Source organism: Aythya fuligula, chromosome 8, assembly GCF_009819795.1.
Source record: "Aythya fuligula isolate bAytFul2 chromosome 8, bAytFul2.pri, whole genome shotgun sequence".
NCBI lineage: Eukaryota > Metazoa > Chordata > Aves > Anseriformes > Anatidae > Aythya > Aythya fuligula.
Window position 1 is genome coordinate 11,436,025 of NC_045566.1, and position 26,246 is coordinate 11,462,270.

The 26,246-nt window shown below is 62.0% G+C and overlaps 3 protein-coding genes across 3 annotated transcripts; all 3 read right to left on the minus strand.

Annotated features, from left to right (window-relative positions):
• Nucleotides 1-1,575: 1,575 nt before the first annotated feature.
• On the minus strand, nt 1,576-6,991 carry CDC20 (cell division cycle 20). The gene is made up of 11 exons (XM_032192344.1): nt 6,986-6,991; nt 6,603-6,805; nt 5,935-6,080; nt 5,109-5,205; nt 4,528-4,656; nt 4,122-4,318; nt 3,354-3,448; nt 2,770-3,001; nt 2,457-2,582; nt 2,181-2,298; nt 1,576-1,849 (listed from the first exon to the last, which is right to left on the minus strand). The coding sequence occupies exons 2-11, from the start codon at nt 6,799-6,801 to the stop codon at nt 1,671-1,673; spliced, it is 1,518 nt and encodes a 505-aa protein (XP_032048235.1). The 5' UTR covers nt 6,802-6,805; nt 6,986-6,991; the 3' UTR covers nt 1,576-1,670.
• A 352-nt stretch (nt 6,992-7,343) lies between these two features.
• MPL (MPL proto-oncogene, thrombopoietin receptor) lies at nt 7,344-12,001 on the minus strand. The gene is given in 12 exon segments (XM_032192247.1): nt 7,344-7,568; nt 7,653-7,740; nt 7,866-7,958; nt 7,960-8,192; nt 8,271-8,413; nt 8,510-8,682; nt 8,968-9,097; nt 9,231-9,387; nt 9,454-9,707; nt 9,862-10,037; nt 10,140-10,260; nt 11,896-12,001. Coding segments are annotated over 12 exon segments (1,899 nt in total).
• Nucleotides 12,002-13,241: 1,240 nt separating this feature from the next.
• Nucleotides 13,242-24,760, minus strand: TIE1 (tyrosine kinase with immunoglobulin like and EGF like domains 1). The gene is made up of 22 exons (XM_032191809.1): nt 24,507-24,760; nt 21,411-21,521; nt 21,134-21,289; nt 20,895-21,026; nt 20,508-20,648; nt 20,267-20,395; nt 19,753-19,898; nt 19,451-19,595; nt 19,065-19,223; nt 18,753-18,890; nt 18,357-18,647; nt 17,138-17,428; nt 16,409-16,602; nt 15,978-16,188; nt 15,707-15,817; nt 15,434-15,624; nt 15,250-15,363; nt 15,019-15,089; nt 14,762-14,802; nt 14,440-14,536; nt 14,139-14,238; nt 13,242-13,951 (listed from the first exon to the last, which is right to left on the minus strand). The coding sequence occupies exons 1-22, from the start codon at nt 24,718-24,720 to the stop codon at nt 13,880-13,882; spliced, it is 3,255 nt and encodes a 1,084-aa protein (XP_032047700.1). The 5' UTR covers nt 24,721-24,760; the 3' UTR covers nt 13,242-13,879.
• Between the last annotated feature and the right edge of the window lie 1,486 nt (nt 24,761-26,246).

Consider the following 26,246-nt stretch of genomic DNA (forward strand, 5'->3'; position numbering starts at 1 on the left):
TTTCCTCCACTGGCCTTTCTTTACGCTTCCAGGTGGCCAAAGTGGGGTGCCCCAACAGCCCCTTGAGGAAGGCACCTGGCTCAGGTGCTTGTCCTGCTGAGGCCGTGCCCTGTGCCCCCATCAGGTCCAGACCTCCCCTGGTGGGGGCAGAGATGTGCTGGCTTGGCCCTGGCACAGCACAGCTTGGTACCACTGCTGCGTTCCTGTGAAGGCTTTGGTCAGCTTAAACAGCAGAGGCAGAGCCTGGCACCCCATACAGCATGGTGCTGTGGTAAGAGGAAGGGGAAAACACTAATCCACCTGCAGCTAATTACAGGCCCATGGGTGGCACAGGCTTCGTTGTGTTGCTTTGCATGGGCCAAGGTGATAATCAGGCTGTGCAGAGCCTCAGGCTTCCCCAAACAACCCCTGGCTGTGCTGAGGCAGGTGCAGCTGAAGGACAGGCTTGATGGGGCTGGTGCAGCCCCACAGCCTCAGATAGCACAGCTCCAGTGTGCTGAGGAGCAGAGCAGCTCTGGGCAGGCTGCTCATTGCTCTGGTAAAGGTTCAATTATTCATCTACCCCAGCTGCAGCATAGCTAAGCATGGGATTTTAAGCGTTGGGAGGTCAAGTTTTGCACCTAGTCCCAGCTGACTGCCTTGTGCCCAGGCTCTGCTTGGCACTAGGTCTTACCCCCAGAGCAATGAGGGCTGCTATAAGAGACAACCCAGTGCAGTGAACTGGACTGATGGCACATGGCAACCAGTCTGGCTGTGACAATGTAAACTAACAGCACCTTTGTTTTGCATCAGGCATCACAGTTAATGGATCGAGTACAGCTGCATTTCTACCCCACCTTCTGCAACAGGAACATTGTGCTCATAAACCCCAACTACTTGATATTTCTTGAACTCTGCAGGAACAGGTATTTCTGCCCCTGTGGACCTCCCCGCTCCAGCACACAGGCAGCAGAACCAGTGTACAGGCTTACGGTGCCAAGGTCAAGGCCCCAGAGTGCTCCCCAGTGGGCAACCTCTGCCCCTGGCTGTGTGTGGAGGCACAAGCACACCAAGGCCCATCTCACCCAAGAGGCAGGATACAGAAGCTGTGCTTTTGCTTTTAACTGAAGCCTCGCTGCTACCCATCACAGCTGGCTACCAGAGCAGGCAGCAGCAGGTCCCCAGCCCTGCGGAAGCTGACAAGGCCGGGGTATTCCCTCTTCCCCCCCAGGGCTGGAAGTAGGGCTCAGTATGATACTAGACAGTAACTTCAGCTGAAGAAGTTACTGCTGCAAAAGCAGAGCCACAAGCTGCCATCTTTCATTGTTACAGCGTCCCCATGTGGGGTGCAAGCAAGCTGCAGACCCACAGGTGAAACTGCACAGTGTCAGCTCAAGAATGTGGCAGGTGACACACCCACCCTACCTGAGGGACAGAAGCACAGCCTCCCCGCAGCATCTGCCACAGCTTCAGGGCTGTGCTGGGCTCAGGCTGCCTGCACCCTGTCTTTATAGACAGAGAGCTCCACAGCTTGCCCAGAAAACAAAACCTTGGGGAAGAGTTGGATGCTCTTTGCTTCCAGGAAACTCCATAAGAAAAAAGCAAACTGAAGCTGTTTATTAACATTACCACTTAAAATACTGTACAGTGTATAAGCTCATTTACCCCCCTCCCACAACAACCCTGTGCACTCATCGGATGCCCTGGTGAATGATGCTGGTTTTGGCACTGTTTGCCTTCTCTTTTTCCTTCTTCTTTATGGGGTCCATCTCAAAACAGCGCCAGAACCGCAGCGTTTCATCAGCAGCTGCCGATGCCACCATTGAGCCATCAGGGCTCATGGTCAAGTTCAGGACTCTTGCAGTGTGACCTGAGGAGGTGTGCAGTCAGGGCTGTGTTTTGAACACAACCACATTTGCTCCCCTTCTCTTCCCCATTTTGCTCCCATGCATCCCATAAGCCCCACCAGTCCGCATCACTGTCCCCACATCAGGCTGAGGCCCTCTGAATTGATATCCTAGGTATGCATTTGGAGTGCTTGAACATCCCCCAGGCACGCCTCCCTCTAGCAGCATGTCCCTCAGCACCGTTCTCTACCACCAGTACTTCAGATCAGACCTGCAGCAGGCTGCTTGAGCTGAGGGTTACACCCACCCTCCCCCTGACAGCCCTCCCTTCCCCAGGCAAAGGGCCCAGCCTACCTCGGAGCTCAGTGACCTTGGTCATCGTTGGGTACTTCCATATCACCAGCTGATTCTGTACAAAGCCATGGCCTGAAATGAACTCCTTGTAGTTTGTTGACCACAGGATAGAACAGACCTGGGAAGAGGCAGAGGTGCAGGTAAGCTACAAGCCACTTGTGCCAAAGCTCACCACCAAGGGATGAGCCCCTGATGGCTCCCCCTGCCCCAGGAATCAGGAGCCAGTAGGGGCCCTGCCAGAAGGAACTTGTCACCGAGCTGATGCCTGTGTCTCACCTGGGAATGAGCATCAACAGCGCTGAGACAGGTGCCAGAACACACATTCCAGATGCGGATGTGTCTGTCGCTCGTTCCACCCCCGGTGGCTAGAACATTTGACTGCCACGGACACCAGGCCACCGCCTGAGAAAGAAAGGGTTCGTTGTAAGAGGCACAAGAGGCAGCCTGTTCCCTAGCTGCACATCCCAGCGCCCAGGCCACAACAGCTCCACACAGCCTCTGCACACAGCAGCCTCCCTCCCACGAGGCAAGGGGTACAGCGAGTGCTGCACACAGACATGCACCCAACCCACAGCAGAACCACACTCACCTTGACAGCGCCCTGGTGCTGAGTGAAGGTCTGTACAGGAGCATAGTCACCACTGTCCCCCTGGGTGGCTGGCCAGATGTTCACTAGGTTGTCATTGCCGCCGCTGGCCAGGTAGCGGCCATCTAGGGACCACTTGAGCCCACACACCTCCTGTGTGTGGCCGGAAAGTGTGGCCACATGGTGCTCCGCCACTCTGACGTCATGGTGGTGGATGTGACCAGTCCGTGCCCCGCTGTAGGGAGGAGTTTTGCAGGGTCAGAGAGGCACATTTTCACCAAAAGCCATTTCTGTGCTGTTCCAAGACTGCCCTTCCTGCTGCTGGGTTTCAGCCTGCACAACCAGCACTACTGGCCTCCTGACGTGAGAGGCAGCCACAGAAACTTCATAACTTCAGCACAGAGGGCAAAAAGCAGAGGCCTCCCCAAAATCCCAACAGAACAGGCTGAGTAAGAGCCTTGAGAGAGGAGGTAAGAACCCCTGAGCCCAGAGCAGCTCCTGTAGTCGCTAATCCACAGCGCTGACAGATCTAGAACAGGAAGCTCCAGCAGCTGGATGCTGTCCTTCAGCGCCACACACAGCTTTACCTGGAGAGGATGTAGCTGTTCCAGCTGAGGGAGCCCACACGGGAAGAATGGCTGACCATATTTCGGAGACGTTTCTGCTGCTGTATGTCCCACAGCTAGAGAGACAGAGCAATGAGTTCTCCAAAGGATAAGGAAACTCGGCCCTGTTGCTTTGCCCAGGGAACCTTACTACACAGGCTCTGGTATTCAACCTTTTCAGTATGGAAACTGAAATTTATCTCATGTACAATAGTTATTGCAGGTGTTGGAAGCTCTGCCTTGCTGCTGCAGTTGGTCACCAGCCACAGCTGGATGGGAACACTTCTACCCTGTAACGGTCTTTGCACCCTCAGCATCACAGGACAGAGGCTACGACCACTGGTGGTCCCAGGGCTGCAGAAATGATTCGTTGCAGTGAAGGGCCCTTAAAGCCTTTTGGAGAGTGGCAGCACACGACAGCTGGTAAAACAATTTGAATTTGTGCTACTTCCTGATGACATGAACACGAGGACACCTTCAGACAATACTTATTGTTGCTGACATGGCAGGGCACACTGTCCTGAGATGCTCCCTACAGGCCTCTGTTAAGTCACCCACTTCACCCCTCAGTTCTCCACCAAGAGCTGCAGCTCACTGAACTCCAGCCAGCCCTAGAGTACTCCCTCCTCCAGCCTCAGGGTACAGGCAAGTAGAGTGCACCATATCCTGCTTGTGCTAGCCAAGCCTGTGTTCCAAGGCCCCACAGCTCCAGCAACCCTTAGACAGCCCCTCTGGTTCCACTGCACTCACCTGGACCTCAGCATTACTTGTACCCACAGCAAGGTAGTTTCCTTCTTTAACCCATGACACAGAGGACACGTAATCGTCTGGATGCTCCATCTGCAGCAGATGGATGATTTCCCCAGAAGTACAATTCCACAGATAGACGGAGTTGTCCAGAGCCACCGCCAGGAAGTTCTGAGAGCTCCAGTCGATGAGATTCAGATCTGCATTTTGGAAGAGAATCCAGGTCACACAGTGCTGACCCACAGAGCCCTGCCTACACACAGGCTACACCTCAGAAACAGTCAGTGCCAGTCTGGGTGCATGAGAAACTGCAACAGCCCAGTTAGAGATGTCCAGTTCAGATCACACTGACCCTAGGAACTGCACTCCTGTGCAGTGATCCCAGCACTCAGCACTGCAGGCTACTCACAATAGTCATTGCGAATCTCAGGTGCATCCAGGATCCGGTCTGGCATTGAGGGAATGTATCTACCGTTCTTCCTGCTGGAAGTAGGTGTAGTCTTCTGGCTGTAGAGCACTTTCAGGTTATTCTGATAGCCTGTGTGCAGAGAAACAGCTTGGTTATCCTGAGCTAGTTTCCTCCTGACCACCCACTCAACTAGAAAACCCCTTCAGTGAAAATGAAGTCCTAGAGAACAGAACTACTCAGAACAGCACTGTGTGCTACCATCACTGACAGAATTAACTGCTGAGCTAAGGTGGGTTCCAGTTCCTTAATCCCAGTATGTTCAGTGACCATTGCTGCACACTTTCTGGCCTAGGGAGTCTAAAGCTTTTGCAGACATCAGGAAGATTTGTCACCCATATGATATGTTAACAGCTGGCAGTCATCAGCTGACCTCAGGAAACCTGGATGGGAGACCCAGTGTGCACAGAACTCTGAGAAGCAGGCAGCTGATCCCTCCCATGGCCAAACACAGGGCCTCTATGTTGCAGCCCCCCAGCCCAGACCTCCCCAGTGGACCCACTTGCATAGACCCTGCATCGTACCTTCAGGAGCATTCTGTGGCTTCCCACTGAGGCGAAGGATCTTCGCCTCTTCTACATCAAAGCCATTAAGATTCACTGCCCAGGCTTTCTGTTGCTCCTAGAGAGAGAAACCACCCTCAGCAAGACTCACTTCAAACGCAAAGCCCATGCCACCCCTTAGACAGAACTACAGCTAGTAGAAAATACACCTAAGCTCTCTTCCTTCTCCTGGAATCAGGTATTGGGCTGTGCTGTGGGAATCAGCTGCACACAGGCAGCTCAAAGCAGATTTAGCACATTTTTTCCTCAGACACTGGCACTGCATCTTGCTCAGATTTTCATGTTGAGGTGTGGCAAATTCAGTGTCTCATGGCCAGTGGGGAAAGCCACAGCCACAAGGGACCAAATGCTTCATAAACACATTGCAGAGCACAGCATACACATTCCAGAACAGCTCTCCATGCAGCCATTGTCCTAGAACAGCTACCACCAGCAGTTTCACTGTGCACAGGCTCTCAGCTTTGGTCTCTGTAACATGCCCTATTTAAAAGAATCAATAGCCCAAACTTTGCTACCAGAAACCACACAGACTGCAACAGAAGCAGAGGTCTAAGGCTCTACATTCTTCTTCCCTGTGCATAAGCAAAGATCCTTAGAGAGCAGCTGTGTACCTGTCCCATTTGCAGGCACTACAGCTTCCACCTCACCCCAGGCTCCTGAAGCCCAGTGCAGCAAGTGCCTGGTGCTGTCACCCCCGTATGTTTACTTTTGGAGCCTGCTTACCCATGAAAGGTCATGGAGGTCAAGGTGTTTGGCAACAGCCACGATCCTAAAGCAATGTGCTCACCTTCTTGGTAGGGGAGTCTTCAGCAGGGTCATTCTCTTTGGTTAGGAGGAAATTGGCCATGTCCATCTGCATCGTGCTGCGGTTGGGAATGTAACGGTCCCCCCCAGCTTTCGTTGGAGTGCTCTGGATTTTGGATGCAGATTTACCTGCATTCACACACACACATTGTCTTAGAGGTATTGAACAGTCTGTATTCAAGCTTTCCACAAAACCAAGCCAGCATTCCGCCAGCACAGCCTGTGTTACATCCAACCTGACAAGTCCCACGACCTTATCAAGGCTCAGAGCACACAACCCATCCGAGTCACAGCTATCTCCTATTTCTCGCCTCCTCCCTGCAGAGCAGGCACCGAGCTCTGCTCAGGGACTCACAGGAGATAACACCTTGAGCTGTAGTGAAACAACATCTCCGGAGCCCAGAGCTGAGGGAGGGCAGGGGCCGCTGCGGCAGCGCAGGAGGCAGCCAGCAGGCGCAGCCCTCCCACACGAGCCCCAGCAGGGAGCCGCAGCTCACACCTCACGGGGCTCGGCTGATCCCAGCCCCACCACGCGGCTCTGCCCGCCCAGCGAGACGGGGGCGACCCCAGGGGCCGTGCCCAAGCCCCCATCCGGGCCGGGAGCCCCCAGCCGCAGCCAGCAGCCCCCCCACCCCTCCCACCGCCTCTCACCGGGGGTCCTGCCCGGCGTCTTGCTGCCGCTGGGCAGGCGGTTGGCCGGCTTCATGGGCGACACGCCGGCATCCGCGCCGGGCCCGGGGGCTCCGCTCTCCTTGGCCTTGCGCTGCCAGCGGGCGAGCGGCGCGTTGGGGATCGGCGTGTCCAGCTTCAGCAGCCCGTGCAGGTCCGCCTCGAACACCAGGTGCGCCATGGCGCTGCGGGGCGGCAGCGGCCTGATGGGGGGGGGGTTCAGCGAAGGGACCCCCCCCCCAGGCCCAGGAGCCCCTCCTCAGCACCCCCCATCCCCTCAAGGACCCCTCCTCAGCCCCCCGGACCCCTCAGCCCCCCCCCCCATCCCCTCAGGATCCCCTCAGCGCCCCTCCCGGTCCCCTCACCTCCCCGTCCGTTGGCGGCTCGCGCCCCGCCGCGCCCCTCAGCCTTTAAATCCCCCCTCCACCGCCCTCCCCCTCCCATTGGCCCTTTCAAACCCAAACCGCCGCCCGTCGCCATGGCGACCCCTCCCGCGCGCCGCGCCGCCATTGGTGGAGCCGCGCAAAAGGAGGCGGGGAAAGGAGGCGGGGAAAGGAGGCGGGGAAAGGAGGCGGGGAAAGGAGGCGGGTAAGGAGGCGGTTCTGCCCCCCGGCTCGGCAGTCGGTGGGTGGTGGGGGACGGCGCGGGAGGGTGGCGCTGTCGCTGTGGGGGGCGGCGCGAAGGAAGGAGGAGGCGGGGAGGCGGTGCAGCGGTGGTCGTGGTTTATGGGGAGGGGGCGGCTCAGGGCGGCCCGCGCGGCTCCCAGCCGCTGACGAGCAGGTAGGACTGGTTGGCGATGTCCGTGCTGGGCGCCCCGGCGCGGGGCAGAGGCCGGCCGGCGGCGGGCTCCGGCGCTGGCGGCGTCAGGACGGCCGCGGGGGCGGGCAGCACCTCCAGCAGGCAGGGCAGCACCGCCTCCTCCGCCGGCTGCTTGTACAGGGCCTGCGGGGGGCGGCCGGCACGGTTGGGGCGGCCCGGGGTGGGGGGAGCCGGGGGGGCTCCAGCCCAGCCCCGTCCCTCCCCGCCCCTCACCTGCCCCTGCTTGCCGCCGTCGTGCAGGAAGCTGCCCAGGGCGCGCTGCAGGTCCGGGACGGGCGGCCACAGCCGCTGCTTCACGGTGCTGGGCGCGGGGAGAGGCGGGCGTGGAGGGCAGGGCAGGGCAGGGCAGGGCAGGGCACGGCAGGCACCGGGTGCTGCCCCTGCCCCCGCTGCCCCCCCTGCCCCCTGCCCCCGCCCCGTCCTTACCTGCAGAGCGCGGGGAAGGCGCAGCGCAGCCCCAGCAGCGCCCCCGCGAGCCCCAGCGGCAGCAGCGTGGCGCTCGGCACGACCCAGCCTGCCCCGGGGAGCGGCGGCCGTGGGACGGGCGCTCCCCGGGCCCCGTCGCGCCCCCGGCCCCCGTCCCCGGCCCTTACCGGCGTCGGGCGAGGCGTCCACCGCCACGGGCTCGGACCAGGCGCTCCAGCTGCCCCGGTACCGCGGCCCCACGGGCCGGGCCCGCACCTGGGCGCGGTAGCGGGCGCCCGGCCGCAGGTCCAGGACTTGTCCCCGGGCCGCCCGCGGGACCTGCAGGACCTGCGGGATGAGCCCGGCTGGGGACGGGGCTGCTCCGGCCCCCGGCTGCCGCGGGGTGCAGGGCTGCGTGCTGGGTACCTTCCAGTCCGGGCTGCTCTCGGCCGTGTAGCGGACCTGGTAATCCAGCTGCTCCGCCAGCTGCGCCAGGGGCGGCAGCCACTGCAGGCTCAGCTGGCCCTGTGCCACCGCTGCCTCCACCAGCTGCGGGGCCTCCGTGAGCACTGCAGGGATGGTGGATGTGTTACTGGCACCCTACCCCAGCACCTTGTGCCCAGCTGCCAAGCGAGGGCCGGGGCTGTGCTGGCGCTGGGACTGACCGGCCTGGTGCAGCCAGAAGGGCTCCTGGAAGTAGCTGAGCCTGGGCAGCCCGTGGGGCCGGGTGACGTTCAGCAGGACGGCGATGGTGCTGGCATTGCTGGGCTGGAAGGTACAGGAGTGGGCTCCCTGCGTCCCCACGCTGGCCTCCTCGCAGCGCTGCCACATGTCTTCCCTGCACGGTGAGCGAGCAGGCTGTGAGCCCTGCCCTGGTGGCACCGCTGCCATCACCCTCTGCCAGCCCCACTCTGGGGCAGAGCCCCCTGTCCCCCAGCCGGCGCTGCCTCCCTCCTGCTCTTGCCCAGGAAAGTCAGGGTCGGAGCAGCAGCGTGGCCAGGGGAGGTGGCGGGGAGGTGTGAGGCTGATGCTGGTGGAGCAGGGCACAGTGCCTGGTGGCATGGTGTGGGATGGGGGACACCACTGCTCCATGCCAGCACTGCATCCCCACCGTGCCCCTCACCTTATGCCAGCTCCACGTGGAGTCTCCTGGTAGAAGAGCTCGTGGGAGCTGCTGTGCTCTGCGGGGTCCCAGCTCCACTCGCAGCGCACATGCTGCAGGTCAGGGGTGCTGCAGCACAGCCCGATGTCCCCTGGGCAGGCGAGAGCCGGGACAGGGAGGGGACTGCTTCCCCTGCCCTGGCCCCTCAAAACCCAGCTGCTGCACCTCACCTACCCCAGGACCTACTCCTGGGTGTGGGTGCTTGGCAGCCCCCGGCCTCTCACCGGAGGAGTGGGGTGTCTCTGCAGCCACCGCCTGCGACCAGGGCCCCCACACGCCATCCATGGAGGTGCCGTCGGGCTTGGTGCGCACCTGGATGTGGTACCTCACCCCCGGCCGCAGGTGCTGGAGAACCACCCAGGTGTTGGCCAGCACCAGGTCCTGCAGGAGAGGCGTGAGGCTTTGGGGGGCCGCTGTGTCCCTGAGCCCCCCAGCCCCTGCACCTACCTGCCCTGCTCGCAGGGAGACTGCGGCTTCCCCGGCCGTGGGTGGGTGGGTGCTGCTGCTCAGAGGGGTGCGGGGATCCCCAGTGTGCTGCTTGCTGGGGTCCCATGCCGTGCTGTGGGGGCTCACGGTGCTATAGCGCACCTCGTAGAGGAAGAAGTTGGGGTAGTCAGGGAGTGGTGTCTGCCACGACACGTGGAGCTGCCCCGTGGCTCCGGCCCAGCGGGCACTGATGTTCACCGGGGGGCCGATGAGACCTGCAGGGAGCGTGCCGTCGCGTTCCCCTCCTGCGGCAGCCCCGCACGGGCACCCCCGGCCCTGCTGAGGCTCAAGGTGCTGCCAACCCCTGGAAGGGGCCCAGCTGTAGGGACGGTCCCGGTGCCCTGGTGTTGTGCCGTGGGAGGGACTCACCCACCACGTCCACGCTGAGCTCCCGCTGGTGCCTGGTCTGGTTGGTGGCGGCGTCCAGGACGAGGACGTGGAGCTGGGCGAAGAGCCGCACGTCCTGGCTGGGGAAGGTGCAGACGTGCCGCGTCCCGCCGGCCTCGCGGCGCTGCGTGGAGACTGCGCACGCCGTGGGCACGTCCCTGAGGAACAGACGGGGTCCTCCAGCACCCTGGGCCTGGGGCCAGGTGGAGGACCCCACAGCACTCTGTGTGCCGGGCCGGGCCACGTCCTACCTGCTGTACCAGTAGTAGAAGTGGCTCATCCCGCTCGTCTCCTCTTCCTCATCCCAGAAGCACGTGAGGTCCTCGAAGGAGCGGGAGAAGCAGAGGATGTCCTCGCGCACCTCCTCCAGCAGCGCAGCGTCTGGCAGGAGGGTGGGCATGAAGGCACCCCCGGGCACAGCACCGTCCCCATCCCACCGAGCCCCTGCCAGCGTGGCACCGCAGGGAGGGACACGCACATCACCAGGACCTGGGCTGGTGGCCCCGCTCCCCCCTCCCCAGCACACAGGGTCCTTTGGGACAAACAACCATCCCGAAATAGCCCTGCGGTCGGAGGGGGCTCGGCCGGGCCCTGGAGATCAGCGGGAAGCACCCCTGCCCCGCTCACGCCGGAAGGCGCGCGGAAGTGCGATAAGGAGGAGCAGCGCCCCAGGGGCCTGGGGCTGGCGTGGGGGCGCACGGCGCTGAGCACGGGGGGTGTCAGCCCCGGCCCGGGGTCTACAGGGGGCTCTGGGGCTCTGCACCGCTTCCTCTCGGTTGTTGCAGGGGTAAACTGGAGCGTCGCTCCCCTGCGCTGCCAGCGGAGCCCTCCCCAGGAGAAGGGAGTGACCGTAAGAGTACTGCAGTCCCCCGATGTCGTTGCCAGGTGTCCCCTCGCTCTCCCTGCCCCTTACCTTGCCCTGACCCCTGGCCCTGTTCCTCCTTTCCCAGCTCAGCATCGCCTTCCTCCCCCAGCCCACGTCCCCTGGCCGCAGACCACAGCCACTCCCCACCAGCCTCCCTCCTACCTGCTCTTCCCTTTTCGCACCCTCCCGGCCCCCCCGGCCTGCTCTGGCCTCCTGCCAGCACCGCGCCTCCCCCAGCCCCGGGGGACGGGATGGGACATGGGACGGGGTGGCCGGTTCCCTGCAGCCTGGTGGCGCAGAGACCTGTGTCCCCCTGCTCCGGCTGCATCCCACGGCGCTGCGGTACCAGAGCATCTCTGCTCAGTGCTCAGTTTCCTAGGAAAGCTCAGTGCTCCGCAGCCAGCACGGAGCACCCTCAGGCATCGCACTGGCAGCGCTGCAGTGGTATCGGGGTGTAGAGGCTGCAGGCAGAGCATGATCCCAAACCCCTTCCTCCCACTGCCCCTATGGGAGAGACTTAAAGAGCCTACCCTGCTGTAGGAGGGTGGGCAGAGACCTTGGGTGGGCGTGAAAAGATGAAGCAGGAGATCTACCGTTCTGTTCAGTTAATCTGTTAATGCTTTTTATGGTGTTACAGAACGGGTTAGAAGACCTACAGAGGGGCTCAAAGGCCATGTGGATGGACCTGAGGCTAACAGAGCTGTGCAGCGGGCAGCAAAGCAGCAGGGAGCCCGGTGGGGCCAGCTCGGGGCTGGGTGGGAGCATCCCACCGGGGAGGTAAGGACACGGCGCTCAGGGCTGCGAGCCTGGCACAGGAGCAGCGCGGTGAGCCAGCAGTGCTGCTGCTGCGCTGCAGAGCCGTGCCCTGGGATTTTGCTCACACCTTGTCATCGGGAGCCCAACATGATGCCACATGGCTGGCAGCTGCCACCCCAAAACCGTTCCTTAGGGCTGCCAGGTCCTTTCTGCAGTGAGGGAGGCACCCCACAGGTGAGTGGGGGCTCCATTGCCCACCCCGAGCACACCTGGGTGCCCCCTCCCCGATCCCACACTTTCCTGCCCGCTGCGGGGGTCTCTCTGCACCCTGCCAGGCCAGCACGCCAGCTCCCCTCTGACCCTCCTGGGGGGTTAAGAAGGCCCCCAGGTCCTACCTTGGGATGTCACCAGCTCGGGGGCCACCGTGGGGCTGCGGAGGCTCAGCAGGACCACGGCGAGCAGCGAGGGCAACCAGCCCCGGGGCAGGCAGGCCACCACCATCCCGCGTGCCGTGCTCGGTGCTTCCCAGCGCCCCGGCTGCTGCTGCGGCTCCTCGGGGCGATACCTTTATCTGGGAAGTGTCGGCTGTGCTGCTCAGGAAGCCTGGCTGGAGGCTCCCCCCGCCCCATCGCCGGCACTTCCCCGTGCCCAAAACCACCGTGCTGCGGCCCCTGTGCCGCCAGCCGCAGTGCCAAGAGAGACTGCTCCCATCAGATAGGCGGCACGTCCTGCCCTTGTGGCTACCGGCACGCCGGGAGGCTGGGGTGGGAAGAAAAACAACCCCGAGAAAGCAGGGAGGCCCCTGCTCGGGGCTGGGCAGGCTGCTGGGTGCTCTGCGACACCCGTGTCCTTGCTGGCACGTCGGAGCATGGGGCACCAGGCAGCGGCTCCAGCTCCATCCCACCCCACGCTGCCTCTCGCAGCTCTGCACGGACCCGCTCTGCCTTGCAGCACCATCCAGGGCTGGGGAGCTGCTGGCACACGTCCACACCGTGCCACGGGAGAGTCGGCGTCTCCTTACCCCGCAGGGGATGGGGGCAGCATCGCCAGCCAGGGGGCACGGAGGGAATGGGGGGGAACAGCCAGCACCAGTTTGTCACAGTCAAGTTCTGTCAAACCAATCCCACTTCCTTCTCCATCTGGCGACGGGGCTTTGCAGTCAGAGAGGCAAAAAACTCAAAACTCAAAAAAAAAAAACACTTGAAACTTGGTTTCAGCACGGCTGGTGATGCAGCCCCATGTGCCATTCCCAGCAGCAGCCTCAGTGCAACGAGGGGCACACAGCACCGGGCTGCCTGCAGGGGCTGGTCCTGGTCACTTGGTCACTGGGCACCTCAGTGACGGAGCAGAGATCAGAGAGTCACCGAACCATCCAGGTTGGAAGAGACCTCCAAGATCACCAAGTCCCACCTCTGACTTAACACTAACCAGTCCCCCACTAAACCCTATCCCTAAGCTCTACATCTAAACGTCTTTTGAAGACTTCCAGGGATGGTGACTCCACCACTTCCCTGGGCAGCCCATTCCAATGCCCAACAACCCTTTCAGTAAAGAAGTTCCTCCTAATAGCCAACCTAGAAGATGCTCACTGATGGCTACAGTTGACACCAAACAGCACTGGAGGCCAGAATAGGAAATCAAAATGGTATTGATATGCAGGTGGGTGCCAGCAGTGCCCGGGGACGTGCCCTGCTCCATGGGGATGAGCTGGGGGCCAGGCTCACCCCCACGGAGAGCCAGCAGAGGGGACGCTGGGGCAGCCCTGGGTCAGAGGACCAGGATGGTGGCAGAAGTCACTGCTGCGGCAGCAGAGCAGCAGACACCCTCCCCTCCGCCAGAGCCGGCTGCCCGTTGCACTATGTTTATTGACCATAAAGCATAGCTGTTGATTTCCGAGGGGCTGGTGCTGAGCTGGAGGCCACGCACAGTCCTTCCTCCTGCGCCGGGGCTGCTGTGTCCCACACCCACAGCGACGCTCGCAGCCCCGCTGGCACCAGAGCACGCCGAGAGCTGCGGGGCAGGGAGCTGCCAGGACTCTGCTTCCTTCTCTCACCCCAAAATTTGGGTCTTTGTGTCCTGCCAGGGCTGCGGCGTCCCCTGGCTCCTGGGGGCAGAGTCCCTCTCCTGCCCTCTGCTACATGCAGCTGGAGTTTGTCCTTTGGGGCCATCCTCGCGTGTCCTCCAGCAGTGTCGGTGCTGGGCCAGCGCTGCCGACACACGGGGAGGTACCCGGAGGGGATGGCACTGTCCTGCTGCCAGGAGGGCACTCACTGGGCCACTGTCACCCGGCGGGGACAGGCAGCCTCTTGTCCCCGCGGTGCTGTCCCAGCAGGCTGGGAGCCGGCGTTGTCCCCCTGTGGCGTGGAGCTGGGCGCAGCCTCATGCCTCCTCGGCGGTGGCGTCGATCCCTGCGTAGGTGAAGTTCTCGAACAGGGCCATGTTCACGTAGGCCTGCATGGGAACCCAAGTCAGGAGCGAGACGTGACAGTGTCCCTGTCCCCGCTTCCTCCTGTACCCGCTGCTCACGGGCATGGGGCTGGAGCCCGCAGAGCTGCAGGGGGGAGATGCTGGGGTGCTCTTGGTGGGGTCGCACGGGGATGGAGGGTGGGTGGCCCCCCCGTGCCCCATGTCCACTCACCTTCCGGGCCTCCAGCATGCGGATGAGCTGCATGGAGATCTGGGCGAAGGGCGGCCGCTCGTAGGGGCGGTCACGCCAGCACTGCCGCATCAGCTCGTACCTGGGGACAGAGCACGGGCGGTCAGTGTGTGCGGAGCAGAGTGGGTGGAAAAGCTGCTGGGGGAGACGGGGAGGAGCAGGTGGTAGGCTAAAGCAAGGGGAAGGAGGTTTGGGGTGCACAGGGGACCGGCCAGGAGCTGCCAGAAGCCAGTGAGAGCTCCCAGGAGTGGCAGGGGGGATGCGGGGCGCTCTGCCCACTTACACCTCATCGTCACAGTTGCGGGGCTTCTCCATGCGGTAGCCCTGGGGCAGCTTCTCGTAGAGCTCGGCACACGTCATCCCGCAGTACGGAGTCCCCCCTGCAGCCACAGACATGTGAGGCTGTGGTGGGGCATGGGGTGTCCTCATCCCCCTGACCCAGAGCCCCGGGGAGGTCCCATGCGGTGATGTCCACCCAGTCCCTGGGACAGTGCCCAGGCCCCCGGCCACCGCCCCTTTGGGTTGTCCCCTCCAGGGCTGCAGGACGAGGGCTGTGCAGACCTACAGGGACCCGAGCAGGCACGGTGGACAAGGAAGAGCCTTACCCAAGCTGACAATCTCCCAGAGCAGGACACCAAAGGACCACCTGAAACAGCAGGAGGTGAGGCTGGGACAGAGCCGGTGGCAGTGTCCCACTTGCGGGTAGGGGGACATGCAGACAGGGTTCGTGGTGGGACTGGATAGGGCAAAGAGGGCAACCAGGGCTTGGGCAGATCCCACAGCTCCCCAGGGATGTACCCACTGCCCTGGAGGGACAGAGGCGGCCACATCTGTGCCCCGACACCGGTGCCTGTGGACTTACACGTCGCTCTTGGTGGTGTACACGCTGTAGTTCAGGGACTCGATGGCCATCCAGCGAACCGGCAGGCGGCCCTGGGGAAATGGAGGGTGACCGTCAGGGGACATCCCATGGAGGGAGGTGTGGGCAGCTGGCATCCAGCTGGTCCCAGCATGGTGGGACATTCCCGATGCCAGGGGGTCCTGCCCACCGCATCTGTGCAGGCCCCGTGGAGCCCCCTAACCCCTGCCTCACCATCGTCTTCTTCACGTAGACCTCCTCCCCTCTGGAGAGGCCAAAGTCGGCGATCTTGGAGGCCAGGTTTTCCCCCACCAGGATATTCCTGGCTGCCAGGTCCCTGTGGATGAACTGGGAGAGGCCAGCAGTGAGCCATGGCGGCATGGGAGCACACCCCTGCCCTTGCATCCCTGGGACATACCTGCTTCTCGCTCAGGTACTGCATCCCCTTGGCCACATCCGAAGCAAACTGGAGGAGCTGCTGGGAGGTGAGGGTGGACGCGGTGCCGTGCTCCTTGGCAAAGGCCGGGTCGGTCTCCAGGACTCGGCTTTTGCGGAGGAAGTCGAGGAGGTTTCCGTAGGGGGCATACTCGATGGCAATGTACAGGTAACCTGCGGGCAGGGGGAGGCAGGGCTCGTGGGGCTGTCCCCAGGAGCAGGGAACACCCAGCAGGGAGCAGGGGACAGCCCTCACCCTTGTTCTCGCAGGCCCCCAGCAAGTTGATGATGTTGGGGTGATGGCCCAGCTTGCACAGCACCTCCAGCTCCCCGGCAAAGTCCCGGTGGTCGTTCTCTGAGGCAAACTCTGGAAGCAAAGCAGGGATGCACTCCTCGGTCCTACAGGAGGGACCCTTCCTCCGCTCCTCCGTGGGCATCTCCCGCCCCTCCTCAGCCCCGAGTGCTGCTCGAGACCCAGCCGTGTCCCCCCGCGCCCTCTGCCCTGCCCACCCCACTGCAGCACTCACCCTTCAGCATCTTGATGGCTGCGTTCATCTTCAGGCCATCCTTCTTGATCATGGCCCTGATGACCTGCCCAAAGTTCCCCTCCCCGATCATGTCCTCGAACTTGATGTCCTCCCACTCCAGGATGGGGTAGCTGAGGGGCTCAGGCTGCGGCTTGGGGCGGCGCGTCAGGGTCAGGGTCCCCGAGTTGAACTGCAGGATGGTCTCTTCGCCCTGCCAGACGGGAGCGGGTGAGGTTAGGGGCACCGGGCACCCCTCTGCCCCGCGGCGGGGCCGGCAGGGCAGGCGTCGTGGGCAAGGGTGGGCTCCGCACCCTCTCCACGTGGAGGTGAGGCCTGGCTGCGTCCGGACTGGAGGCTACGGAGCGTGACCTGGATCGGGCCGGGACGTGGGGAGCTGGGGACACCGTCCTGGCGGGGCAGGCGGCACTCACCGAGCCAGACTGGTACGTGAAGGTGCGGCGCCGGTGGAAAAAGTTCTTCTTGATGAGGAAGAGCGCCAGGAGGGCAAAGAGGATGGTGAGGCAGGTGACGGACACGGAGCCAACGATGGCCAAGAGCAGCTGCTGGTCTATTCCCGACTGCTCGGTGCTCTGGCTGCCCAGGCTGGGTGGCACGCTCAGCGCTCCTGCCGAGGGGAGGGAGGGAGGATCGTGGGCCACAGCTGAGCCCTGCATCGTGGGGCTGCACAGATGGCTGAGCACTGGGACCTCGGCCCTGTCCCAGCTCCCTGGGAGCCCATGAAGGCACCAGAGCCCACCCCCAGCTCCCAGCAGCACAGGGGGAGGCTGGTACTGCCTGGACCCTGCCAGCAACTCATCGGTTTCTGGACCTGCAACCAGCTCTGGTTCCTCCCTGTGTTTCCACAGCCGTCAGCCCCTTTTGTGCCAGCTCTGCCCTGCCCCTTGCACACCGTGCCACCCTCTGACCAAGGCAGAGCCACTCAGGAGGAGCAGGAGGTCTGAAGACAGACACAAGTGTTTGGGCTTGGGTTGCTGCTCCAGAGGTTACCACGAGCAGCCCGGCCTCTCTCTGCTGCCCCAGACACTGACACCGAGCTCCAGCAGAGAGCTCCAAGCTCCTGGGACGAGGTGGGCAGAGGCTGCAGAGGTGACACCTCCTGCCGAGGGGCTGTGGGGACACGCGAGGGACACCCCACTCACCGTCCCCCACGGTCTTGGCTTTCACAGGCTGGCTCCACTCCCCTGGGACGTGGGAGTTGGCCCGGACACGAAACTGGTAGGTGGTGCTGGCGTTGAGGCCCCCGACGATCTTGGTGGTCTCGGCGCCGTTGTCGGTGTCAATCCACTGGGGCTCGCTGGTGCCCCCCACCTGCTGCAGCTCCACGATGTACTTGGTGATGCCCCCGTTGGGGTACTCGGGGACCTGCCAGGACAGCCTGACGGCCGTGTCGGACACGGACTCTGCTGACAGTGCCCGTGGGGAGGAGGGCCCTGGGAGGAGGAGAGGAGAGCGTCAGTCCCAGCACAGGGCTCCCACTGCTGCAGGGGCTGGGCGCTGGACCTCTTGTCCATCCCTTTGCCATCACGAGCCCCAGCAGGTCTCTGTCCCCTTCCTGATGACCCTGTGTGTGCTGGGAGCTCGCTTTCCAGCCACCTTTCAGCCTCACCTTCTTCCCTGGATCTGCCCCTTGGTCAGACCACCTCCCCAGTGTCCTGCCTCCGGCGGTGGCCAGAGGTGGGTGGGGATGGGAGGGCACAACAGCGGGACAGGGCTGCACCCCCTTTTCCCAGCCTCAGGCACCCTCAAGCTAAATGTCTCTGTACCGAACACCTCTTGGGGTATTTTCTTTCTTCAACCCTTCCTCACACATGATGTTTTTTTCTTTCCCACTTCCTCCTCTGTGCCTTGCCCACATCCTAAAGCACACATCCCGCAACTACCCGAGGCTCTCACAAGCACGGAGAAGGGGCAGCACTACATCCCCCGGGCCTGACACGCAAGAAGCCTTCCCAGCAGGTACCAGGCTGTGCTGAACCTCACCGAAGTCACACCTTGTGCGCTCCTTCCCCCTCGTTTACCAGAAGGGATGGCCAGGCTGATGGGATGTGACCACCCAGTGAGATCACCGGGGTGAACGCAAACAAAAGAAAATGTTTTTTTTTTTTTTTACACGGAATATAATTATATTGAGGAACTTGTCACTACGGGGTGTTGTAAGGGCAGCAAGCATAGGCAAGCCCAGCAAGGCTTGGGTGAGGGCATGCAGGACAGATCTGTCTGCAGGCATCACACATTGCTGCACTTCACCTCCCTGTTTCCTGCCCCTTTCTCCATGAGGTGCAGGTAGGAGATGGCTCCCCCAAAGCCCCCCATGCTCTGGGGGGAGTGAGCCTGCGCCCGGCCCCGCGCAGTGCCCACCTTTGCTGTTGATCATGACCTTGTAGAGGTCGGAGGGGGGCCCCAGGCTGGTGCAGTGGTACACCAGCACCTCCAGCCCGTACTCCTTGTTGAACTCCAGGTCCACAATGCGGGCGGAGAGGACGGAGATGGACGTGATGTTTTTCTCCCAGACCAGCCGCCTCGCAGAGTCGAAGAGATGGACGATGAACCCGTGTGCCGGCTCGTGGTTACTTGGCAATTTCCAGTTGACGTGAAGTGTGTTTTTATCCTCGATGGACCAGCCTTCAATCACGGGCTTGACTGTGGGCTCTGTGAACAAAAAGGCAACGAAAAGTGACCAGACGCCAGCCCTGAGGCTTGGCGGACCCCGTGCCATGCAGTGTTGGGTTCGGGGTCAGAGGGATGAGGGCCCACCTAGGCACTCGGTCACCATGACGGCCTCGGGTCCTTTGCTGCCCTCCCCGCCATCCCCCGGCCGGCTCAGCTGCACCTTGACGACATAGGCGGTCACCGGCCTGAGGTTCATCAGGGTGATGTTCTCACTGTTGTCAACTGTTGGCCAAGAGCACATGTCAAAGCCATGACCCCCTCCCACAACCTGCCCCACCACCGGTGTCCTCCTTGGCATCACCACAGAGGGTCCCGGGGGTCGTGCTGAGCAGGATGGAGACCTCTGCCCACCCCAGACCCCTCCACCAGGTCCTACCTGTGAGGACAGGCACATACCCACAATAGAGGACCACACCGAGGTGTCATCCTTGGGCTTGTAGAGCAGCTTGACGGAGACGATGGGTCCATCGCCGGAGAAGCAGTCCACAGGTGACACCACGAGCTGGCGGCTCTGCTTGGCCAGCAGCCGGGGGGGGCTCAGGGGCGCTGGGGGCACTGGGTGTGAAGGAAGGAACAATATGAGTGGCACCAGGAGCAACGAGGAGCAGAGTGTGGGGACATCCACCACCTCTTGGCTCTTCCCAGCTTTGTCAGGAAAGAGAGGACCCCAACAAGTGTCTTATCACCACCCAAACCTGTCTGCTGGCACCGTGACACATGATGGGCGGCATCTAGTCCAGCGGGGGGGTCACACTGCCACACCGTGCCCCACCAACTCTCACCTCGGATGTTGACCTTGACTTTCCGGCTGTCCTGGCCCCCGGTGGTGGAGACTCTGCACTCCCAGAGCCCCGCGTCGTCCTTCATCAGGTGCCTCACCTGGAACTCGCAGGTGATCTGCCCCGGCTCGATGATGGCTTTGACCAGCTGTGGGCACAGAGGAGCCATCCATCACTGCCTGCGGCAGCACAGGCCAGTGGGGAGACCGCTGATTTTGGGGGAACCTGCAACATGGGTACAGGACCAGTGCCCAGGGATGGCGGTGGGGCGAGGACATGGGGTGGACATGGGGGGTGTGCGGCACCTTGAGCACGGTGCCGTCAGCCTTGCGCAGCTCCACGCCGTCGCTTGCGGGCAGCGGGTTGCCAGTGGCCACGCAGCTGATGATGGGCTCCGAGCCCAGGTTGAACTCCAGCTCCGAGGCCAGTTTGATGATCTGGGGGAAGCGGTCTGGTGTGGAGAAATCAGCGTTAGGGCTGGTCGTGCTTTGCACTATGTACAGGAGATGCTCAGACCTTTCCCCAGTCACGTCTGCAGTGGAGCCAGTGCTGGGCTCTGGGCTCCATCCCAGATCCCGCCCCATGCTCCAGGCTCAGCGATGCTCTCAGCACAGCTAGTTCATGAGAGCTGGAGTACACACTACCCTTGCAGAGCAGCACCATGCTTTTTATGGGGCTGGGGGCTACTTCCTCCAGCAAGGTGGGCTGCCCACCCAGCTGCGTAGGCTGGCACCAGCTCCTGCCATGTCCCCAGTGAGGAAGGAGCTGGAGCCCCCCTGCAGGGGACAGAGACCCATCGCAGCCCCGTGCCAGCCTCACCTGACTTCTCGCAGTGCTGCCCGTGCCAGCCCGCGGGGCAGACGCAGCCGCTGAAGCGGTTACAGCTGCCCCCGTTGCGGCAGGCGCATGCCAGGGCGCAGTCAGGGCCGTAGTATCCCGGGGGACAGGCTGTGGGAAGAGAAATCCTCGCTGATATCCCCAGCCACGGTGTGCCAATGGTCCCACATGGGGGCTGGGACCCCCACGCAGGGCCGGGTGGCGGATGCCCACATCCCCGTACCTTGGTTGCAGCGGGAGCCACTCCACCCCGAGGCGCAGGAGCAGCCGTAGGGGTCCGGCAGGCAGAAGCTCAGCCCCCTGCAGCCCTGGGCTCTCTGGCACGTCTCCTGGCAGTTGCGGCCAAATTGGCCTTCCCGGCAGGCTGGAAAATAAGCAGTGCACAGCGTGGTGCTGGCTTGGGGTCCTGAAGCCCCCCATCACCACCCCAAGCAGGCAAGGAGCCCCCACCCCTAAGCTTGTCCCGATGAGGTGGATGGTCCTGCTCGAGAAGCAGGGGGCTGGGGATGCAGGCACAGTTTCTGGCCATGGTGCCCAGATCTGGGGGTGCAGCAGGGAACCCTCTGGGCACAGCTCATCCCTGCAGAGCAGAGGCAGCCGGGCGCCCTACCTCTCTCACAGCGGGTTCCCGTGAAGCCGGGAGGACAGATGCATTCACCAATGTGGTCGTGGCAGACGCCCCCGTTCAGGCAGTCGGGACAGTCCTTCTCGCAGGACGGTCCCCACTTCTTCGCGGCGCACGCTGCGGGGAGAGCAGAGGGGCTGTGGGGTGGCACTGGTCTATCAGGGCCACCTGTCCCCATGGGACAGGAAGGGACAGCAGGGTGCCACCTCCCCAGCCCCGCTCACCTCTCACGATCAGCCTGTAGAAGGCACTCCACAGAGGGCTGTCCCCCATGAACGTGGCGCTGTAGACGCCGTTTTCGCTCACGCTGACGTTGGGGAGGGTCAGGGTGAAGAGGTCGCCCCGCACCTCGCCCCGGTCTGTGGTCTGGTAGTAGGTACCTGCGAGGGGATGGAGGGTGACCCGGGGACACCGCACCCTGGGGTGGGGGAGTGAGCGGGGCTGGGAGCGGGGCTGGCGCAAGGCACCGTGTGGGAACAGCCCTGCTGCGGGGCCACTTGCCATTTCTTTTCCACATCACGTCTGTCTCCTTCCTCTTGAGGACCCTGGCAGAGAAGGTGGCCGTCTCGGCGATGTTCACGGACTGTGTGGCCCTCACCGGGAAGAGGTGGGCTGTGGAGGAGCAGGAGGAGCAGCTGAGAGCAGCACCGGCACCCCATGACCAGCCACCCCAAAACACAGCCCAAGCCCAGCTTTCCATGGGGACATCACCACGCACTTCCCCATTCGCCCCTCTGGCAGATGAGCTGCAAGAGGGCTGTCAGCCCAGGGATGGGGTGTCCTGCCCTCCCGTGAGCACGGGATGTTGGTGACAGCAGCCTGGGGAGATGTGACAGCCTGGGACGCCTCGCTTGCTGCCAGGTCAGGGAGGTGCGGAGCCGTGCAGACAGGCAAGGGGCAGCAAGGGGCAGGAGCAGCGGCTGTCCCTGCCTGTAGCAGAGCACTCAGCCACGGCACAGCCACATTTTCCTGATTTCCCAAGTGTCAGGGTATGCAACAGCGATGAACTTCCATAGCTATGCCGTGAGTCAGCCAGAGCGCAGCTTTGAGCCTAAACCAGGCTATAAATATGTTAAGGACTGGGAAGCCAAGCCCTGGGCGTGCCAGGGCAGACACAAAGAAGGGCACACTCAGGTGCCGGCTCCCAGGGCGCCAGATCGCACACCCGGACACCGGCTGTGCTGGGTGGGAGCAGAGCACATCCAGCCCCGCATCCTGCCCCCAGCGCGGGCCAGCGGCACACGCCGCAGACACCCGGGGAAGGGCACAGCAGGTCGAGCATCCCGGTAATTCCCCAGGAGAGCCTCCCCGCCTGCACCACCTGCAGCCCGGCAGCTTCCTGAGTCAGCTCTTATCTCTCTTTTTGTTCTGCCCCACTCAAAATTGGTCTTCCACAGGTTTTGTTCTCGTCAAAGGCATGCAGATTTAGCCCTGGTCCTACCCAAGGCACGAAGTGCAAGGAACCACCTCCTTGTCCCCTCTTCACCTGCCTGTTACCAGTTTTCTCCTGTGCTTGCAGTGGGAGAGATAACATCGGATAACTGACCGCTCTGCGGTGCTCCCAGGCATGCAGGATCTCACACAGCTCTGCACGTCCCCCTGCCCGCCTCTGGACCTTCCTCTGGTCCGATGCCCCAAATGAAAGCCCAGCATCTAGCCCTGCAAATCAGGGTCCCCATGGGCATCTTTGCCTTTGAAAGGGAATTTTCTTACAAGCCCCCACCTAGAGAGCTCGTAACGCAGGGCGGTGGCACACCAGCAGCCTGCTGGCACCAATACAAGCTAAGGAGAGGTCCTGGCAACGCGGCACAGCTCGTTCATGCTATTTATTGCCTGTCTTCTCTTATCAGCCCTGTAATTTTAGACAGATCCTCTGACAAATTTCCTGAACTTCCCTATTGTGTTCACAGACACAAAAATAAAATAAATTAATTTTTCTGCAGCGGCCTCTCTGGGCATCTTTCTGCTCTGGATTTCTAAAAAAATAGTTTATTGTCAGGTTTAAACCCTTCATCAAATTGCTTTTTGGGATCTTTTTGGTCTGTTTTACTGTGCTTTTACAGCAAAACTTTCAAAGTTTCAAATCCTTCCTGTGTTGCCACTTGTGCACAGCCTCTTGGAAGATACCAGCTCTCCTCTGACAGCACTCCCTACCTGCTGCTTATCGATACTGCTTTTGTGCACGCTCAGCCCCCCAGGGAGAGCCAATGCAATATGCACTTTAGTCTCCAAGGTGGTTTCTTTATACAGCCCTCACTCCCTTGGCAAGATTTACTTTTTTTGTTATTTTTTCCTTTGATCAATCTTCCTCATTTTTTTTCTAAGCTTCTTCTTCTCTAAATTAAACGGAGCAACAGCAGCGTTTTGGTCACCTGTGACTCCTGCAGGGGCTTTGGACCAGACCAGTGGTCCCAGCCACCACCTCGTCCACGCAATATAGGGGTGCAGATCTCACTCCCCCTTAATATACCACATGCTCACGACCTCCCTGTGCACCTCTGTTATCCCTGTGCCTTCCCTCACCACCTCCCAGCACTCTGCCCTCCTCTCTCAGCTCCTCCCCAGCACTCTGTTTGCCCAGACTGTTCGTCTCTGTTCCTGATAAGACTGCTGCCATTTTCAGTGCAAGTCCCTGGTGGAGGACACAGACCAGCCCTTGCTCCTCGGAGGATGCTCGTGCCCCACCAGCACAGTCCTTATCGCAGTCTGTTCCCCAGCTTGAGATACTGGAGCAGCTCAAAACAGTGTGGTGGAGCTGAATTTTAACACGGGCAGGGAAATGTGTTGTTTTAGCCAAATCTTTCTAACAAAGAGCTAGAAAACACCCAGAAGAAAACACCTATGGCAGAAAATTTCAGTTCCAATAGCTCCATGAAGTCTCAAGAGCCACAAGGAGAGGAGGTCAGCAAGGGCAGTGCCAGAGACTGGGCATCCCTGGGTGTTATGCCCAGCTTGGGGAGGCCCTTTTGGGCTCTCTGGCCCTGCAGAGGAGCAGGGGCAGGAGACAAGCCTCGTGCTGCCTCCTGCACCCTGCCCTCCCCAGCAGCCCGGCTGGGGCAGAGCCAGCCCCACCGGGACCCCTCAGCAGGGCCCTGGGGCTGGTCCTGACACTGGCCCCTCTGCCTGGTTGATGATTGCCAGACCTCCCCACCTCCTCCAGCTTCCCTCCGCTCGGACCTTGCCCGGCTCCTGCGCACTGCTCCCGCCCCAGGCGGCTGCCGCCGGCCACCCTGCCCACACACCGCCTTGGCAGGAGGCCACCAAGTGCCCTTGGGGCCAGGCCACGCTCCTCCAGCTGAAAATCCCTCTGCTCTCATGCCTTCACGGGGTGCAAACGCTACTTCATCACACCAGATGCCATCTCCTGCATGCCGTGGGTTGATCCACAGCACCCTACACACATCAAAATGGCTGCTGCTCATGCCCAGTGCTTGACCAGACAAGACCTCGTGGTGGTGGTGGTCCACCACCTCACCCACGTTCTGCACAAGAACCAGAGCTGCCTGCTGACCCGACAGCTGCCACCCCCAGTGCCAGCAGAGCCCAAACCTAGGCTCACTGACTGGGTCACGCTGCCCTAGCGCCCCATCCGCTCACCGTTGTGGCTGTTGTGCACGTAGACCACCTGGGCCTGCTCTGTCGGGGTGCGCCCCATGCAGTACAGGATCCCCACCAGGTCGGGCATGGAGAAGCCCCTGGCCTGGACGTGGTTGCTGCGGTTGCGGTAGTTTTGGAAGCCCGTCTTGGGGTGCGTCATCACGATCTTGTTCTCCCGCTCGATCTGCAGGTAGCTCACGTCACGCTCGCCCATGACGCAGGAGAGGAAGAAGTCGGAGTGGGACAGGCTCTGCACGTTGGCGATCAGGGTGATGTCCAGGATGGCCCCTGAGGGGGGGAGCACTGGGGCTCATCATGGCAGGACCAGGGTTTGAGCCCACCCAGGTCAGTCACAGTAACGGACCCCAATACCCAAATATGACTAATTTTCCAGAACCTTCTTGCCCCCAGCCCAACAGCATGGCACAGTGGGAATTTCCAGTCTCCTTCTGGAGACCCTCATGGGCTCAGGTCCCTGTGTGAGCCAAGCATGCAGCAGAATGGGATCCCCCTCTTGTTCCATGTGCTACCTGTGCCCCAGCCCCATGCTGGCGTGCAGCGGAGGGCAGCTCAGCCCCGGCACCACCAGCATCCGAGGTCTCCAAGCCACGGATCTCACAGGGCTGTTTCCTCCCTCCGTGCCCCCCTTGAGACCCCACTCCACCAGCACCACTGAGCTGCCACGGCTGCCTTGTCCCACCAAAGCTCCGTGAGCAAGGGGCTGCCCCCCAGGGCAGAGGGAAAGGGGAGATTTACCTGCCAGCCACGGGAAGAGAAGCAGAAGATAAACTCGGAGTTCCATGTCCCAGCGGCGTGTCCTGAATCTGACACAGGTCAGAAAATCCCCACCGTGCCCCAGCCACGGGGGATGGAGCCGGCAGTGGCAGTTGCCCACAGAATCCACATGAGCGGGGGCTCAGGACCCCTGCCCCCTGTCTGTGCCCCCCATCTTGTCCCTGTAGTGCTGGTTGGCGTCTGGGGGAGCCTGGACCCCCTCCTCTGGCTCATAGCCTGGGCATGGTGACAAAGATGCCCTTGTCCTTGCCCGCTCAGCAGCTGCCCGGCTGCTTGGCAAAGGGGCTGCCCGGTGGGGGCTCTCCCCCTGGGGTTAGGGCTGCGTGCTCAAGGTGTCCCCAGCCATGCTGAGACCCAGCCAGGCTAGGTGGTGTCCCAGTCACTTCCTCGCCTGCGATGGTAAGGGTCTTACGCCCAAGCCCGCTCGGGCGGCAGCATCCTCATCCCCTTGGTGTGCCCCCGTGGCTGTGGGAAGGGCTCTGTGGAGCAGGGAAAGGAAGGGGGCCAAGGGGCCGCGGCTGGCGGCGGCGGCGGCGCCAAATCCTGTTTCCCATGCGGCGTTTCCTGCTCTCCACCCATTGTTTGGAGCCGGCCCTGACTCCAGGAGCTGCGGGCGGGAGCTGCCCTGTGCTGGATCTGCCCCATGGTGCTGAGGCTGTGCACAGCACGGGACCCCTTGGCCACCATGAGCCCAGCCGGGCCATCTGGCCCCTTTCTGCCCCCATCCCCAATGCTGGCTGAGAGGTGTCCAAGCACCCCTATGGTAGGGAAGTCCTAATGCTGCTCCTTCCCTTGCCACTCACCCCTTCACTTCTGTGTGCCAGATTTTGGTACTGCGGTGTGTATGAGCAGCCCCACCAGCGTGCCACCATCCCCTGCCCCATTTGAGTCCCTGCAGGGCTGGGTGGCAGCACAGGGGGTATTGCAGAGCTGCTCTGCCTGCAG